This window comes from Candoia aspera, chromosome 6 (genome assembly GCF_035149785.1).
Source record: "Candoia aspera isolate rCanAsp1 chromosome 6, rCanAsp1.hap2, whole genome shotgun sequence".
In the NCBI taxonomy this organism is placed as follows: domain Eukaryota; kingdom Metazoa; phylum Chordata; class Lepidosauria; order Squamata; family Boidae; genus Candoia; species Candoia aspera.
In genome coordinates, this window is record NC_086158.1 from 59651468 (window position 1) to 59668442 (window position 16975).

Sequence of the window (16975 nt, forward strand, 5' to 3'; positions counted from 1 at the left end):
TACTAAAGTTCTTTCTTATATCAGGCAGCAGGACCTAGCTAACATTTGCTGACCTCAAGCAGGGTTACACCTGATTGGTCCTTGCATGGGTAACTCCCAGGAATGACAAGGCTGTACACCAGACTAACAGCAGTCCTGTGAAATAGGTTACAGACTGTAATAAGAACTAGGTCATCAGTTAAATTAAGGGTTAGCACATTAGAAGGGTAAGAACATACAGAGCAGAGGAAGCTTTGTTCTATGTAACTTATTAGATTTATTCCCTGTTTTTTCTCCAGAAGCCTTAAACACTATACACAGCACTTCCTTCTCCAAAAGGAACATGTTGGGCTGAGAGAGAGTAGGTCAAAGTTACAGAGTGATCTTCCATGGCTGAGAATGGGCTTGAACTTGAGTGTCTCCAGCCCTAAGCCAACATCTCACTATGGCACATGGGCTCTCACTTCCTCCATTTGAAAAAAAAAAGCTGTAACAGGCAGATCACAATGCAAGGATTTTTGCATTTATAGGTAAGAAGTCTATTTCTTGCATAATGGCCTTTTTATTGTTGGACATAGGTAGATCTTGATCCAATCCTTTCTGTACAGAGAAGCATCAATAAGAGCATGCTTATTCTCCCCCCAATTAGCTTCAATTTTCATATACAATTGACTCAAAATACTGATGACTATTCAGACCAACTTTCACCTCACTACCAGGGATCTTCTTTGATTCATAAAAGCAAGCTTCATCATAATAATGGTATTCTTAGAAAATCATCAAGATCTCCCATTATTAAACTCCCCTATAATAAAAAAACTTTGTTTCTTCAGTGGAAGAGACCAGATCAGGCTCAAGTTCATTTCGCTTTATCTGAAAAATAAGAGCATTCTCTTACTGGATTATTTTAACCACTTGGATCTACTTCTGTACAAAGAAATGGGTTACAGAAATCATAGGATGCTGAAGCATTACCATTTACACAAAAATCTCAGATTAATATCTCTGAAGTAGTAACACAAAAACCAAGAGGACAACTGAGTAGGCAATAAATAACAACAATCTTGTTCCCTATATTGAAATACCTCTCAAATCCTCTGAAATCAATAGAAATTTTTAGGAAAATAGAACGCGCTAAATGCTGCAGTTACATTCTACCTCTAAGACTAAGTATTTCCTCCCTCTTTTTGAAGGGATTTTCATTGTGTCAATCTTTGGTATCCCATGTGTCAAATTTCCATCTCTAGGAGTGTTAAAATTTGGAAATCATGAACATCTCTGTATTCCAATTCCAATTCTGGAAGACTTCAGTTGTTGGGAGCTGCTATGCTTGCATCACAAGTAAACACACGCCTCTCTTTCACTTGGAAACCCAGCTCAGTCATATTTAATCCTCCTGATTTTTACTTGTCTGGTTTTTTGTTTGTTTGTTTGCACTGCCATTTATCCTTACAACAATCATCAAAATTTGAAAAGAAAATGAAACATGACAATTACCTCTCTTAGTTGTGGAGTCCAACTCAGTGAAACAGGTAGTATTAACCAAAAGAAACAATACACCAGCATCGCTCTCAGTACTATTGACCTTTGTGGGAAAACTCTTCTTCTGCAAGAGGTTACAAGGGCAAGTTACTACACAGCATGGCACTGATAAACCCTCAAGCTGTTTGGAAATACTGACTTAGCAGCATGGAAAGAAATTTTGGGGAAACATTGTTCCCCAAGACCAGAGAACAATGGTTACCTGGCCTCTTAGATGGATACAGGGAAGCTTTCAGCAGCTAGGGGCTACACTTACTTCTTACTTTGGCTACCGAGGATTGTAGGGAGGATAGTGGTAATAAATTCTAATTGGAAGGAAAGGCATGGAATTCTCAACTCCTTGGGATTGGGTAGTTTTTAAAAAATAAACCATAGCTTAACTTCTCATTTGATGGTTTGCTGCCAAATGTTGGCAATTTGATTTTGGGGGCTGCAAAAACTCTTCCAGATTCAGAGTCCAGTATGACATCCCAAAGGCATGAAATATAGAAAGCATTCTAGAAGAATAAACATTTTTCTTTGTCTCCCCTGAATTTACCATATAGGATCTCTCATTTTAGGCTGCAATCATTCCAATTATAGATACTTGCACAGAGAAAGTTCCCTTTATTTTTATCACTCTTCTCTTGGAAGATCCTACAGCAAATTACAAGAAATGCTAACAATAAAAAACCACCATAATAAAACCAACAATCCTTGAAAATAAGTACAGGAATTAAAATAAGGTTCATTTAAAAAAGAAAATACAGTAAGAAAATTACTCCCTCTTGACCCTGAACTATATTGTGATCCTCCAAAGGGCTAGGTGATCAGGCAGGTCTTCAGCTGCCTAACATGATTCTAGAATCAACTAGATTCTAACATGAATCTAGTTGTACTTTCCTTGGAGGAGAATTTCATAAAAGGAAGGCCAATGCTGCCTATTAGAAGGCGTACTCTTGACCATTCTAGGATGAGATGAAGGGCCTCCTCTGTTGATTTTAATGCTCTGGATGGAACATTGACAAGTGATCTTTTAAATGCTTTAATGGTTTAGGGCCGCATAGAAGAATGTCCACACAGAAAATGCATCCAGTAGCTGATAAGCACTGAGTTCTCTGGAGTGATAATGTTACAGCTCTTCTCATTGCATCAATCCAAAATGAGATCATACTCTTAATAGAGTTAAAAGCCACAGCTCCTGAAAAATTTCCCAGAACATTCAGGGATACTTCAGACTCTGTAAGCCTCAAAGGGTAGGCTATCTTAACCGATCCTGAATTCTTCTAGGCAAGATGAACCAGCAGCCAGCTCAAATCTCACTAAGAAGTAATTGGTCCATGTTCAAGATGGATATAGTTCCCTTGTGATATTATTTCATTATTGATAATAGGTATCATCTTCTATCTGCTTTTTTCTTGCTTGTTTGATTGAGGAAACCTATGTATCTTACCGATTTGTGAGATAGACAGCAGCTTCAGAAATAATCATTGGCATGCCAAACAGTACAGCTCTGGATAATGCTGTTTCTATTAAAGCCTGTGCAGAAGGGAAAGAACACACACATGCATGCAAAAGGAAAGTCAGTATCACAATATATTCAAGTCTCTCTTATGAGCTTGGATTTTCATGAATCTGGATGCCACATTTTTAAAGTTTTTGGCCTCCAAAAGCCACAACAATCACATCCAATGAATGTGGTATCAGAGGGTGGACAGGGTTTGGGCTATTCCTTGGAACTGCTAGGTGGCTGGTGGAATTGAGAGTCAAAATGGATGTATCACAATAATTTTAACATCGATCTGCAACACAATCAGAGATAGTCCAAGTGTTGTAAAGCAGGGCTAGGGGCTTCATGTGAACTAGGAGTTGCCCACCTCGATCTTAATGAACCAGCTTTATCCTAAATACAAACCTACTAAAATGCTGTTGAGGTCATCTTTTTCATAATAAAGGTTACCAGAATATGGAAGATGATTCCATCTCTGTTTCCATTATATGAGCTATATGTCATGAACTTGTGGTATAAGGAAAGGATGAATTTGGGAACAAATGAAAAAGTCCCAATACAAAATAATCCAATCTCCAAAACCAGCCTGATTAACAATTAACAGTATGGTCAATTACAAACAAAACAATTGGTCTTCCATATTACAATTATGAAGTCTGGGAAGTCCCATAAGACAAAGGGACAACCCAAAATTTCCCCCTTTTGGGGGTAAACACACCAAATGCATGCTCATAAGGAAATGCCGGTAAATAAGTAATGGGGAGAGTGCTACTAAACGTGACTGACAAACTACAGAAATTGAGAACAGAAAAAGTAACCTTACTGGATCAGATCCAAAGCCAGTCTAATCCAATAGCCAATCAAAACCCACAAGCAGGACACAAGCATAATCACATCCTTCCACTTCAGTTTCCAGTAACTCAATCTATGGTAGTCCTCGAGTTACAACTGCAATTGGGACCGGGATTGCCATCACTAAGCAATGCAGTTGTGAGTCGGGGGAGGGGATGCTCGGTGTGGCATGAGCTCAGAAAGGCCAGAGGGCACAGCTACGTGCATGCATGTGTGCAATCTCAGGGAGTCCCTGAAAAGAGGGTGTGGGGTACATGAATGCATGTGTGCGATCAGAGGGAGGCCATGGAAAGAAGGCATGAGGCATGTGCAGGTGTGAAAGCGCTCGGAGGCCATGGAAAGAGGGTGTGGGGTATGTGCGAGCACAGGGGGGAAGGAGGACGTGGTGCACGTGAGCAAAGAAAGGCCGGGGGCGGGGAGAGACTTACCCCAGCAGCTTGCAACCTTCTTTGCCGCCTTCTTATTGACTTTGTTTGGGGGAAGCCAGCAGGGAAGGTCGGAAATGGCAATCATGTGACTGCGGGTGCACTGCAATGGCCAGAACTTCGAGCACTGGTTGTAAGTATCTTCATTCAGCATTGTTGTAACTTCAAACGGTTGCTGAACAAATGGTCATAACTCGAGGACTACCTGTATTGCCTCCATTAATAGAAGTGATGCATAGCCATCATGGTTAGCAGCTTTTGATAGGCTTTCCTTCTAAATTTACAAGTGACTAATATCACCGTGATTAGGGATGCTTTAATTTAATTTGATATGGAAGCCTTTGGTTCAAACGGAATAGGAATGGGGGAAATCAAGCCAATAGAAACGTATGTTCCTTCACTTACTTTTTCTCCTGCCACATGAGACATTCCAATGACTTTACCTGTGCTACCCATGACCTCAATCCCATTCTCACATTCAATGTTTCTCACGGTGAACACATTGAATGCACAGAGAATAGCTGCAAAGAACAGAGGAAGCGATCAGGCTTCGTGAGAAACATAAACAAACACTATTAGCCTTAAGTGAAATCCTTCCCACTTAAACACATATTGTGTCAGTTATTCAATTAATTTATTTTACTGCCAACTCCCAATTCTTGTGATAACATTTATATTAGTAAAGCAGAACAGTGACTTGACTCGAGGACTTCTGGCAGCGGTTGTGGAACTGCAAAAACAAAAAGGAATCCATTGTTGGGCTTAAAATTCTGCTGCAACTGCTGAGGGCTCTACCAGAAATTCTCATTATGATAATCAGTTGGCTTATGTAGAAACTGCTGAGGGTCTAGTTTCCAGTGTTTACTTGGTTTGTACTGAAACTTCTGCCAAATTGGCAGAATTTTCCAGTATTCTATTTTTCTTCATAACTTTCTGCATAAATTTTAGAAGAAATCCATGGATACACACGCTGAGACCTGGAGGAAGCATGTGCTCAGGCACAATCATTTATGAATGAACAGATATTGACTACTGGAAATTCTGTTATACTTGCAAGGTGACCTCCTGAATTAAATGAAAGGCCCCCTTCCTTATCAGACAAAAACTGGGAATTTAAACAATTGTAGGTCTCAGACTCACGGATGTGTGATCACCCTGTGACTTTAGAGTACATTTCAAAGGGAATGGGTTAAATTTATTCCAGGGATTTGGGGTAGCTATGGGATTGGGAAATTGGAGGCAGTGTCTATGAAATTATGTTACCAATTCCTCATAATCGTTAAAAGTTTCTTGTCACTGAACATCAGGAAGAGGTCAAAGAAGTTTGGATAGAAAAAGGCAACCACTGGGTAGGGTGGCCAACTGAGTGTTCTCCCATGAAATGTGTTAAGCCCCTGCCTAAACATACTGTACTTGGCTCACTATTAATGATAAAAGTATGTTGGACTGGGACTACTATCTTACATTTTACCAACCAACAGGATTTTTATACCTCAAAGGCTGCAAAAACACTTGAACTGATAAAGACCACATGGAACCCTTTTATCAGCAAGAATCAAGATATAGAGGTAAACTCAAGAATCTCAGTAATCATAACATTAACTCATGTGGTTTGGTCTTGCCCTACTGTTGTCGCATGTACGGCTGACATCAACAAAACTGTTAATATGACTCTGGATTTATTGCTGTGTATTAAAGGAACATACAGTATGTTCCTCTTGGAAATATGTCCAGTATTTAGAATTTATTAAGAATAAAAAATTGTGATTTTTTTTCTAGAATGGGGTTTGTTAAATGTATAATAATAAAACATTGAAATTAGACCTCCATACCTGATTTCCAGCAATAAATTAATTAATATGCAGTGTTTGTCAACATTTGAATTAGGGTTTTTTTCAACAAGGACAATTTTTAAACAACACAGTCAGGTTTTGGAGTTGTTATGTTTATAACATAAATATATCTGAAAGGACCTCTCCCATGAAAGCTTCTCTCCATTGGAACAAAACAAAAATTACATAATGCAAACCTTTGATAGCCGTATGTATAAACTGCCTGTAGCTAAATGTTTTAAAGAGCCTTAACACTTTTCATTTACTCACCCATAAGAGAACTTGCCATGACCTTGCTGAAGAAATGTGCTGGAGTATTCAGTGATTTCATACGCTCTATAACGTAGTTAGGGAGAGACTAGAAACAACAGGTTGTGTGTGTGTATGTATGTATATGTGTATATGTGTGTGTGTGTGTGTGTGTACACACACACACACACACACACAGTATATAGACAGATAGATTGTTTGTGACATCCAGTTATTTTATTTCATGAAAAAAATAGTGGTTGACTATAAGCTTTCCCCCCCTAAATGTTAATAAGTCTATCCTCAACAAGCTCATCTTTTATGCCAGGATGCAGCCCACATCCATTTTTTTGTGGCTCCCATGTCACCAAATAGCTCACCACTGAGGTTCAATGTCAAATCACTAATTTTCAGCTATCCAAGTCTTTACTTTTTTCCCCTTCCCAAAGTAAAGACTTGGGTAGCTTATATAAGATCTAAAATAGGATATTAGCCTTCTATTAAGGTCAGTGTGCCTCTTTTGCCCTTCAACCACCAGCCCCCTAAAACAGAAAACACAGCAAAGTCAAAATAGCACTGCCCCTTGGAGTGGCATCATGCCACCATCATGCCTCCTATAGTCCCAACAGCAGGGGTCAGCAACCTTCTTTCACACAGGGGCCAAGAGCCACATCTGGGAGCAGATCGCAGGTCACCCTCTCCCTCTCTCTTGGGCAAATATACTGGCACTGGGAGGACTCTTCAGGGCAAACCTAAGGACACGTTTCTTAGAAGAAAGGGAGTCATGGTCAACAGGGAATATGAGAGCGTGTTCAGCAGAGTCTCGGGAACATCTTGTGGATTGGGGAAAGAAATGCTGATGGAGGAAAGAGGAAGAGAACTCAGGAACCCATAAACACATACGTATATTTATACGTGGGCTCATAATACCATCCAAATCATTTACAATCTGTTAATATACAGTATTGTGGTTCTACATCAGGTCTGAGATAGAACTACAAACTTTTTAGAACTGTGGGCCAGGGTTGGATACGAGATTTCTTTTTGGGACAATGGGCTGGATAATTTCAGTTGGTGGTCCAGATCCAGCCTGTGGGCCATAGGTTGCTGACCACTAACGTAGAGACTAGAGGCAGGGAAGTGAATCTCAGGCCACAAAAAGGTTGCCTTTGTTAGTAATCTAAGAAAATCAAATCAAAATCTAGAAGGATTCTGATCAGGTAACACTCTTCGTGTGTGTGTGTGTTCTTGATATTTTAATTATAGATCCTGAAACCCACAAAAATAGTAAATGCTACAGATTGTCTTTCTCCTTCATTAGTATATGTTCTCTGCTTCATTTTGCAGCTTATCAACCTAGACATGGTAGAAACAAATAGCTGCACAAGAAAAACTTGGGTCTGGCAACCAGAAGTTTGGAATATCGACCTTTGAACAGCAGGGACACCTACCAGTAATACTACAAAACCTACGGAAAGCCATGAAGACAGCAAACATACACCTAAGCAGCACTAAGTTTAGCTCACATCCCACTGAATAGGCATGATTTAAGTTAAATTTAGGCATTACCCACTGAATTGGAACATCCGGTTGGAGGCAGTTTTAAGCAAGGATGTCTGAAAGCAAATTTCTTCTCATTTTAAAAAAATGCCGGAAACTGTTGGGTCTGCACTGCAGCAGAATAACACCTAGAGGTGTCACACTGCCAACCCCTTCTATAAATTAACAAATAGTTCAAAGTGTGAATCCATGCCTCTCCATATGCAACTTTCTCTTGAAACAAAGGCATAATTAGAAAACAAAAATCAGACAGAAACTGGCAATACATACCCCCATTAAGGCCAAACCTGGGATGCTCCCAATAGGAAGAATTGTCTGCTTCCATGAAAGCTTCTAAAAACAAAAATGTGAAACACATGAAACCACTCTATTCACGACACTGCACAGAAAGGTTGTTGCAGTCTGCCACATACACTTACCTTTCCCTCGCCATTCTCAAATTGCCTTTTCACAGAACTGTTTACCAAATTGAATCCACCAACATACGCATGGAAAACAAACTGCAAAATTTGAGATTACAATGCACAACATCAACATGAGTCAATAAATTAATCTAAACCCATTAAGACAAAGCGAATGGCTTGGCCAGTACCTGCCGGGAAAACGATGACGAAAACTTTTTGTATGGTAACGAAGCAACTGCAACCTGTGAATAAAAGTTTATATGGGAAGCACATCTGGACAATAATGCAAAGATACATATCAGGCTGTGGAGGGGATCATTTTATATTTTGCTATAGTGCTATCCCATAGTTCCAGAACCAAACATCCATCTTTCTCTCAGACCCACAACCAAAGTTGCCACTGGCATCATGGGTGCCACTGTGAGGTGGCTGCTCCCAAGTCACTTCAGCAGCATCTGAAGAAGCATCTGGATTCAGTGAGTAGCTTGAACATACCATGGCTTCTATTGCTAGCACCGCTTTACTCTGCCACCCATATTACTTACCCACGGCCTTTAAAAGCATTCAAACAGTACTTTGGCCTCCATACTTTTTCAGATAACATAAATTGGGCCAGTTATGGCAGCTCACACATCACAATAACCTTCATAAAATTTTGTTCATGAACTGTTAAAAACAAAGCAACTCCTACATGTACAAAGCGGTGGCTTCATCTACACACAGCAATTCACATGCTCTGTGTGAATCAACATACGTCCTCACAATGGGCCTGTAATGTTTTGTGCCTAAAATGCATACTGAGTCCTTGGGGGCTAAATGTGCTTGTGTCCAGTCCTGGCTACCTTAAAATCTTCAATATTTACAGAGGTGAAAAAAAAGCAATTCAACTTTTATCCCTGGAAATGCTTTAAATTACATTCTCAATATGTACCAATAAGTGATCTATCCAACAGTGAGATAGTCTCCTCAACCTTGGGTCCTTTTTATCTCTCCTCTTCTTTCATCCTCCCTGTCTAAGCAGTCTATTTGATCTTCCCTCCTGCCGAGTTTTATTCCTTGTCTATTTATTTGATAAACCTCTCCCAAGCAGCCATCTGTCTTCTTCTCCTGTTTCCACCTATCAATATTTTGTGCCATGTGGTTATCACTGGGCTGCTTAGGAGGAAATAGGATCTCTTCTTAAGGAATGTTGTGTTCTGTGACTCTAAGGTGATTCAGAGTTTGCCAGTACCTCCTGTTTGTGTGTGGCCGATTTGGGCCATACTGGTGCAAAGACAGGAAAGGCCACATACCAGTTTGCTCTCCAGAAACTGTCAGCACCGTGTGTTATCTCTGCATATGATGGAGCATTGCAGCTGCAGATTAAACTAAGTAATTTATTGAGTCCAATTAAGAAATGGAACAATTAGTACAATGCTATCAAGGTTTATATTTTTATTCATTTTAAAACTGCAATACAGTGTTAAAACTTCCATTATTACTCACCAATGAAGCAGCAACACACACGAAAGCTTTGAAAGAGAGAGAGAAAGAAAACTATCCAGTTACTTAGCAATTGTTGCCCAGTCCATCCTGGGGGAGTGATAGAAAAATAAACAAATAACATACAATAGAATTATGTCAGCCCATGCAGTAATGATAAATTATTAGGCACTATGTGGAAGAAAATCATGAATTATGGAGCCTTGTGAACTTTTTGTAGCTTTATACTTCATTACATTAGGAAATTACTAGTGCTAAATAAGCAATGGAAGTTTTACAGGTTGTCAGTTATTTAAAATAAGGTACATATTATACTCATCTAAGAATTAAACACTTCAATAATTCAACAGATTTTCAATTAATTTTCTCCACGCCCTTACATGCTGGAAGCAAGTCCTAACAAGACAAATATTGCTAAGCCCAATAAACTGATGATGAAGCCTTAAAAATCATGCAATGGGCTACTTTTAATTATGATATTCTCTTATATACAACAATAACCATTATGGCATTTAAGAAGGCCTATTTGTTTACTTACTTGAGATATCCTGTTAAGCCATTCTTTGTTCAACCACAGTTTATTAAATAAACCACAACCATCAGAGTCCACACAATAAGCTAAGCCACAGCCTATGTTTACCAACTACAATGGCTGGGTGCATATACTACACTAACCAAAACCAAGCAAACTACATTATGACTTAGCATGAAGGCCAATCTGTGTCTTTTGGAATACGTTCACTTCACATACTTATCAAACCACAATCACCAAAAAGAACAAGAAATGTATAAATTAATACTGAGATCATATTCTAACATGCATTCCAGGATTACAAGAAAATGGACGCAGGCCGTGGTTAACATACATTAATAATAGTAATAATGACCTTTTATACCAAAATTAACTTTCCTTCCAGTTATGTTATTCATCAGTTTATCAGTACTAATACCAGTGTGGGAAAGTGGTTAAGGTGTTGGACTATGAGTGGGAAGATCCAGGTTCAAATCCACCATCAGTCACAGAAAGTCCTTGAGGTCACTTTCACACAGGGCGGTGGTTGTGGGATAAAACTGGAGGAAGGAGCACAGGTACAGTACAGTGCCTGGAGCTCCTGAATGAAAGGTGGGCTATGAATCAAATAAACATATATTGTAGAAACCTGAGTCCAAATTTCAATAAAATGATATTTGAAACTGACCTCCTCCTCTAAAGAAAAATGGAATTGTATCACCGGTGCTGGGATTCACACAGGCCTGAGGAAAGAAAAATAAATACATAACCCCAAAGGATTAGGAAATCTCTGCTAAAAGATGAAAAGAATCAAGTTAAAATAATCCCTAAATATAATAGGAAAACTCACCAGACTTATTTTCCAGGCATCTTTTATCTAAAACGTTGGAAAGCAATATTTTAGAAATAGGTCAGAATCCATTTTATAGCTAAATATGTATTGTGGAATGGATATTAGCTTTTCAAGAACCATTGATAGGGATTATTTAAAATATTTTTTGGGTTTTTTATCCATAGTTAATCATCTTTGTACATTAGGATCGCCATGTTCAAAGTGTGGATGTCACAGGACAGGGGTAAGCTACTGATGTCGCACCAGAGATGTGTTCAGCAGCATCAGTGCATGACCACCCTACAGACAGTATCACATGAACAGAGATGGTGTTTCACCTCACTTGGGGAGAGCTGGGATCAAAATAAAGTCAGTTACAAAGTCAGTTCCTTTCTCCCAGCCTCAAGTTTCAGCCTAGATATCAGGGCATGGCAAAGAGAAACCTAATCATTTTTGCACCCTAGAATGTAACACACAAACATATTCAAAACATCGCTGTAATGAGAAGAGATACCTTTTTATCTTGTAATGATGTTGCATTTTCTCCACTATTCAGTAAAAGATCTCTGGATGTATTAATGTCCGCCTGCATTTACAAGAAAAACTGCAATAAACTGATTTTTTTCTATAAACAGCCATTCATTTTCTTGCGATGTAAGGTTTTCCACTCAACCAGTATTGGGCATGGGTTTTCCCTACCCCATCCCTACAGGGAAAGTGAAGGGTGAAATGAGAAACTCAAAGCAGCTTCTAGGACACAAACTACATAATCCAGAAGGGAGCATTGGGGAAAAGGTTTAACCGTCTCTCTCTCTTGGAGCTGCTGCTCCAATCCAACCTGGAACCTTTTCAAGGGGAGGAAAGATGTAGGAGACCAGACTACCAATCTACAACAGCATTTTCATTTCAGTCTCAAACCACTTACGCATTCATGCAGAGAATGTTTCAACCTTCTCTAAACATATTCATTGGTTATTAAATTGAGCAGCACTTCTTCTCTCCCACTGGTGGTTGGATGCTTTCAAATGAGCACAAAAATATACTACATAGAAAAAGCTGAGGTAGCTGTACTGTAGGTTTTGATTGGTAAGTGCAAGGAGCCTCAGTGCTAAAAGCAACCAGGATTGCTCTTTTTGGTGACAGCCTGAATTTGGTGCAATGCAGTGGTTCACTCTGTCTCCCAGGCCAACCTACATGGGTTAATTCTTCCTTCAAAGTATGTGTTATTACACATATCATAACATTTTGAAGTTAATTTATTATTTATTATTTATTGATTATTCAAATTTTGTTACCGCCCATCTCCCCCCAAAAGAGGGACTCCGGGTGGTTTACAATAAAATTCATACCATAACAATAAACATTAAAATCCGATAAAAATAAAAACAAATTACCAATATAAAATACAATATAAATAAATATAAATATAAAATCTAAAAATTAATTTTTTTCCTTAAAATAATCTTATTGTGACTGAACAGTTGTGGAAAAGCAACAAGCATACTACATTAAGGATCATTTATGTCCAAGCTGCTTGATTTTATTCTTCCATTTGCATGGCTCTTGTGATTATGTTTTGTATATCATCTGGCTCAGGAAACTGTTAAGGTTCTTTGTCTTAATGATACAATCTGAAACTATGGCTTGTGTTTGACTTATATGACCTAGCTTTGGCTTAGTATGACATACAGTCTTAAACTAATGGCTAGCTTATGGCCCCTGGTGCTCCAGGGAGATGAAATAGGTTGCAGGAATGGCTCAGAATTGCTCTAGCAGCTGTATTTCCACTGCTCCACTTTCAAAGTTTACTCCTCCTTTTCCATTTGCCTGGGTACACAAGGATTTTTTTTAAAAAAGGGTTAGGAGAAGCATTCGTTTTCCCACATCCTATACATGATGGCTCTGACTCCAAACAGTATATTGATTGCCTTGGTTTGATTTTGGGGGTAAAAAAATGCAGGCAGACCAGGTAATGTTGCTCAGTCAGCTACTGTAAAATAATGAAAAAGAGAAGACTGGGAGGCTGCAGCTGATGCAGCATCTACAGGTAGTCCTCGCTTAGCAACCACAATTGGGACCTACAACTCCATTGCTAAGCACCGTGGTTGCTAAACGGGAAATCACGCAACTGCAATGGGCTTATGACCTCACTTCCCTTTTGGTTGTCAAGCAAAACATTACATGACCGCGACTTACATTTTATTTCCGCGTTCTCCATTAACTCTGCTTGTCGCAAGCCAGTTGCAAAGGACACAAATGGTGATCACGTCACCGCAGGATGCTGTGACGGTTGTAAATGCAAGGACTGGTCACAAAGCTGGTTTTTAGCACTATCATATAACTTTGAATGGTTGCTAAACAAAGCAGTCAGTAAGCAAGGACTACGTATATGTTCTTAGAAGGTCATACGAACATGCTCACAGAAATGTTTTGCTCTTCTTAGCCTGCTTTCAAGTTTCAAGCCAGTGTCCAAAGTTTAAATACATAGGTTCCTTACCTCACGTACAAATATGAGCATGGGGTCCAAAATTTCTATCCAGTGCTTCAACCTTTGGAAAAAAGTCTAAAGAAAGAGATTTAAAAGATACCTGAGCTTGAATATATTTTTTGCAGTGATACTTTCTGAAATTAGTCAAAATTGCCTGATTACATAAACCCCAGTAGTTTTATCCATACATCAAAGCCGTAAGTTGCTCTCCATTACCCTGAGCCTGTGCTTCTTTGATTAAGTGACACACCCAGCATAGGTAAGTCACCTATGAAAAGCATACCCCCACAGCCCTCCGAAAGTTCATGCTTGACATTTCTGGTATTTGGTTGATAGAAACCCAATAAATCAAATAAAGGATCATATGCTTTTGACAGGAAAAACCAAATGGGAAAGGGGGTGTATTTTGGCAGAAGGGGGTGACAAGGTGGGGAAGATGTGGCTAGAATATTCATTCACGCTCACCTGTTTTGTTTTGTGAGTTTGTGGAAATGCTGGAAGGGTTATTTTTAATAGAAACATTAGGCTTACTACAGTGATGTCTGCAAAAACAAATTCAAATGAAAGTCATTTCTACTAAACCACACATCTACTCTGCGATCCTAGTGGACTTACTGAATAACAACTGGGCAAAAAGTACAGCCCCAAATATTGGGCTGTTATGCAGAGGGCAACCCAGAGGTTAGAATACAAATATCTCAACACAGTTGAGGACATTTGGCCTGCCACTTCTTTCTCCTATCAGTTTTCTTGACAGCTGGCAACACAGAAACCCTGAGTACATTTCAGGACACCTACAGTACAACTGAAAGGAATATTTTTTCACCCTTAATGCACGGTATATTGGTGGCACTTGAGAGCAAACACTTACAGAAATTTTCCCCCTTCCTTCTGTTTCCTTATGTTATTTGCAGCAGGGACCAAGAACTCTGCAAAGCAGCCTAAAATAAACTGCATGGCTTTCAGGACCAAATTTTCAGGTAAGATTGAAAAGCATCCCTTTTCTTTAGAATGCAGTGAGATTATGCCCATCCAAGAGATGGGACAATTGAAAGGCCCTGTGTTTGCGAAGTCATACGAATCCCCTTTAATCCTGATAATAACCAGATACGCAGGGTGTGATACTATATCCATTACTATGCAAGCCCTATCGAAATCAATAGGGCTTACTTCTGAGTAAACAACTTTGGGAATAGGGCAAAGATTAATATATCTAGCGAGCAACTTTGAAGAAGGCCCCGTTTATTACACTAGGTTTTTATCACGCTGGACTTAATAATTGCTTAACATTTTAGAAAGGGATTTTCGTACTTTTTCGCGTGCGGCTTTCCCTTCCTAGTTTTGCGTGTGTTACTGCGTATCTTGCCGATTCAAAGGAATAACGCCTTCCACCCCACGCACCAGCTTTCCGTGCATCTCAATTTCCACACTTCCTCGGCCAGCCATTTAGTCCTACGGTCGCCCTTTGCAGGTCGAATTCTTTTTCCCCGCGCGCCAAGAGCAAAGCCCTTCTTCCCCAGAATCCCACCCCATTCATCTTTTAACCTCCGGGCTGCACTAGAAAGCTTGTCCCCACCCCTTTTCCACCGCGGCGTAACGCTCTACAGTGTAGCCACACCTGGCCCTCGTTTCTCCAGAACTGCAAATTCAAATCCATGATGTTCAGACGGCCGCGCCGGAAGTCGTCGTTTCCGGAAAACGTCGGCAAAGACACCTACCCGTGGAGATCTCTTCGAGACGCGGGATCAACCCCCTTGCCTTTGACGTCACTCACACGCACTGCGGCTCGATTCTTCCTTCGGCGCCAATTCGTTCTTTGAAAGGGATCTCCTGACACACTCCCAACTTCACCGGAAAAGCGCGAAATCCTGTGGGACCGGTCTCCCCGTTTCCGGGACCCCGGAAAAGGGGAACAGCCAGTGTAGAGTCACAGGACGGGAGGAGAGGGGTGACAGCCCTTTATAATTTCAAGGCTGGGAGTAAATACAGGAGCACCTCAACACATTACTACTTTTGCGTTTATTTTTGAAACCAGCCTGCGATCATATCAAGACTGCAGTTTTTCTGCCAATGAATGGATAGGAAGTTCTAGCCTGGGTTCGGGTAACTTAAGGGAATCGGCAATTGGTCTAACGCACGTGTTGTGGGAATCTCGCATGCGATGATTGTGTGCGGTGCGAAGTGAACATTTCTGGTTCGGATCAGACTGCGCGCTTGCTACTTATTGGCCTATAGCATGGCAAGTACAGTACGTTTGCATCACGCTTTAACCCATGATTAATTGAAACACGATTTCCTAAAATTCTTTCTTGTGCGATGTCGATGGCACAGAAGCATTTTCAAGAGTATGGCCAAGTACTTCAGTCAAGCAATAAACCCATGAATAAAAAGGAATGTGCATTACAGATTGAAATATAACTTTGAATGGACCACACATTGCCACTACACAATTGTGCACATAGGCACTTTCCCAGTTGATGTGTGCAGAAACAGATGTGACCAAACATGCAATTGTATCTATTCTTCTTCTAAGATGTCCATGTGCTGATAAGACTTATAACTCAGCCCCCATCAGGCTATCAATCATCCAGAGAAAAATGCAGGGTCTGGTTCCCTAACATAGTGACTCGAAGCTCTATGATACCCGTAGACCCATCCATTAGTGCCTATCAGATTTCATGCCCCATGTTTAATAAATTCTTTTAATCCTTAATTCTTTAATCCAATAAATGTAACTAGATAAATTGGGGATAATTATAGGCTTGTGAGTTGTAGAAGATTGCAGGGAAGTATCAATGATCAGAAACAAGCATTTTGACATGGTGCTGATACTGATTTAGCTAGCTTCACTTAAGTGGCTGCAACATTTATTTTTGTTTAGTTTCTGTCCCACCTTTATTACTTTTTATAAATAACTCAAGGCAGCAAACATACCTAATACTCCTTCCTCCTGCTATTCTCCCCACAACCACTCTGTGAGGTGAGTTGGGCTGTGTGTGACTGGCCCAAGGTCGCCCAGCCGGCTTTCATGCCTAAGGCATGAAAAACATCCTCCTCTCGAATTGCTCTCTGTACAAAGCACTGCAGCTATTCATAGAAGGCCCAGTGATGCAACACATGTTCATACAAATAGTGCTTCCATGTATTCCCACAAATGATTACCAGGAGTATCCTGATAGCACAGGGCTATAGAGAGCATAGGATTGAGGCAGGGGAATGCTAACTGAAAATTTATTGGTGGGATATATGAGACTATGTGTAATTTTTGAACGTGTTTGAATTGGGTTAGAGTTTTAAGTTTATGAAGATAGGAAATCTCAATATACTGCA

General features: G+C 39.9%; 1 protein-coding gene across 3 annotated transcripts; it reads right to left on the bottom strand.

The window, feature by feature from the left end:
* Positions 1–232: 232 nt before the first annotated feature.
* Positions 233–15496, bottom strand: SFXN4 (sideroflexin 4). Of its 3 annotated transcripts, none has more exons than XM_063307233.1 (14): positions 15364–15496; positions 13655–13720; positions 11672–11743; positions 11176–11202; positions 11014–11068; positions 9818–9843; positions 8521–8574; positions 8348–8428; positions 8199–8261; positions 6390–6477; positions 4693–4808; positions 2954–3039; positions 1477–1585; positions 233–852 (listed from the first exon to the last, which is right to left on the bottom strand). In XM_063307233.1, the coding sequence occupies exons 2-14, from the start codon at positions 13673–13675 to the stop codon at positions 775–777; spliced, it is 876 nt and encodes a 291-aa protein (XP_063163303.1). In that variant the 5' UTR covers positions 13676–13720; positions 15364–15496; the 3' UTR covers positions 233–774. The 3 variants fall into 3 exon arrangements, with proteins under 3 accessions (XP_063163303.1, XP_063163302.1, XP_063163304.1); XM_063307232.1 differs by having other exon boundaries at positions 15264–15371; XM_063307234.1 differs by lacking the exon at positions 233–852 and adding an exon at positions 2060–2157 and having other exon boundaries at positions 1499–1585; positions 15264–15371.
* Between the last annotated feature and the right edge of the window lie 1479 nt (positions 15497–16975).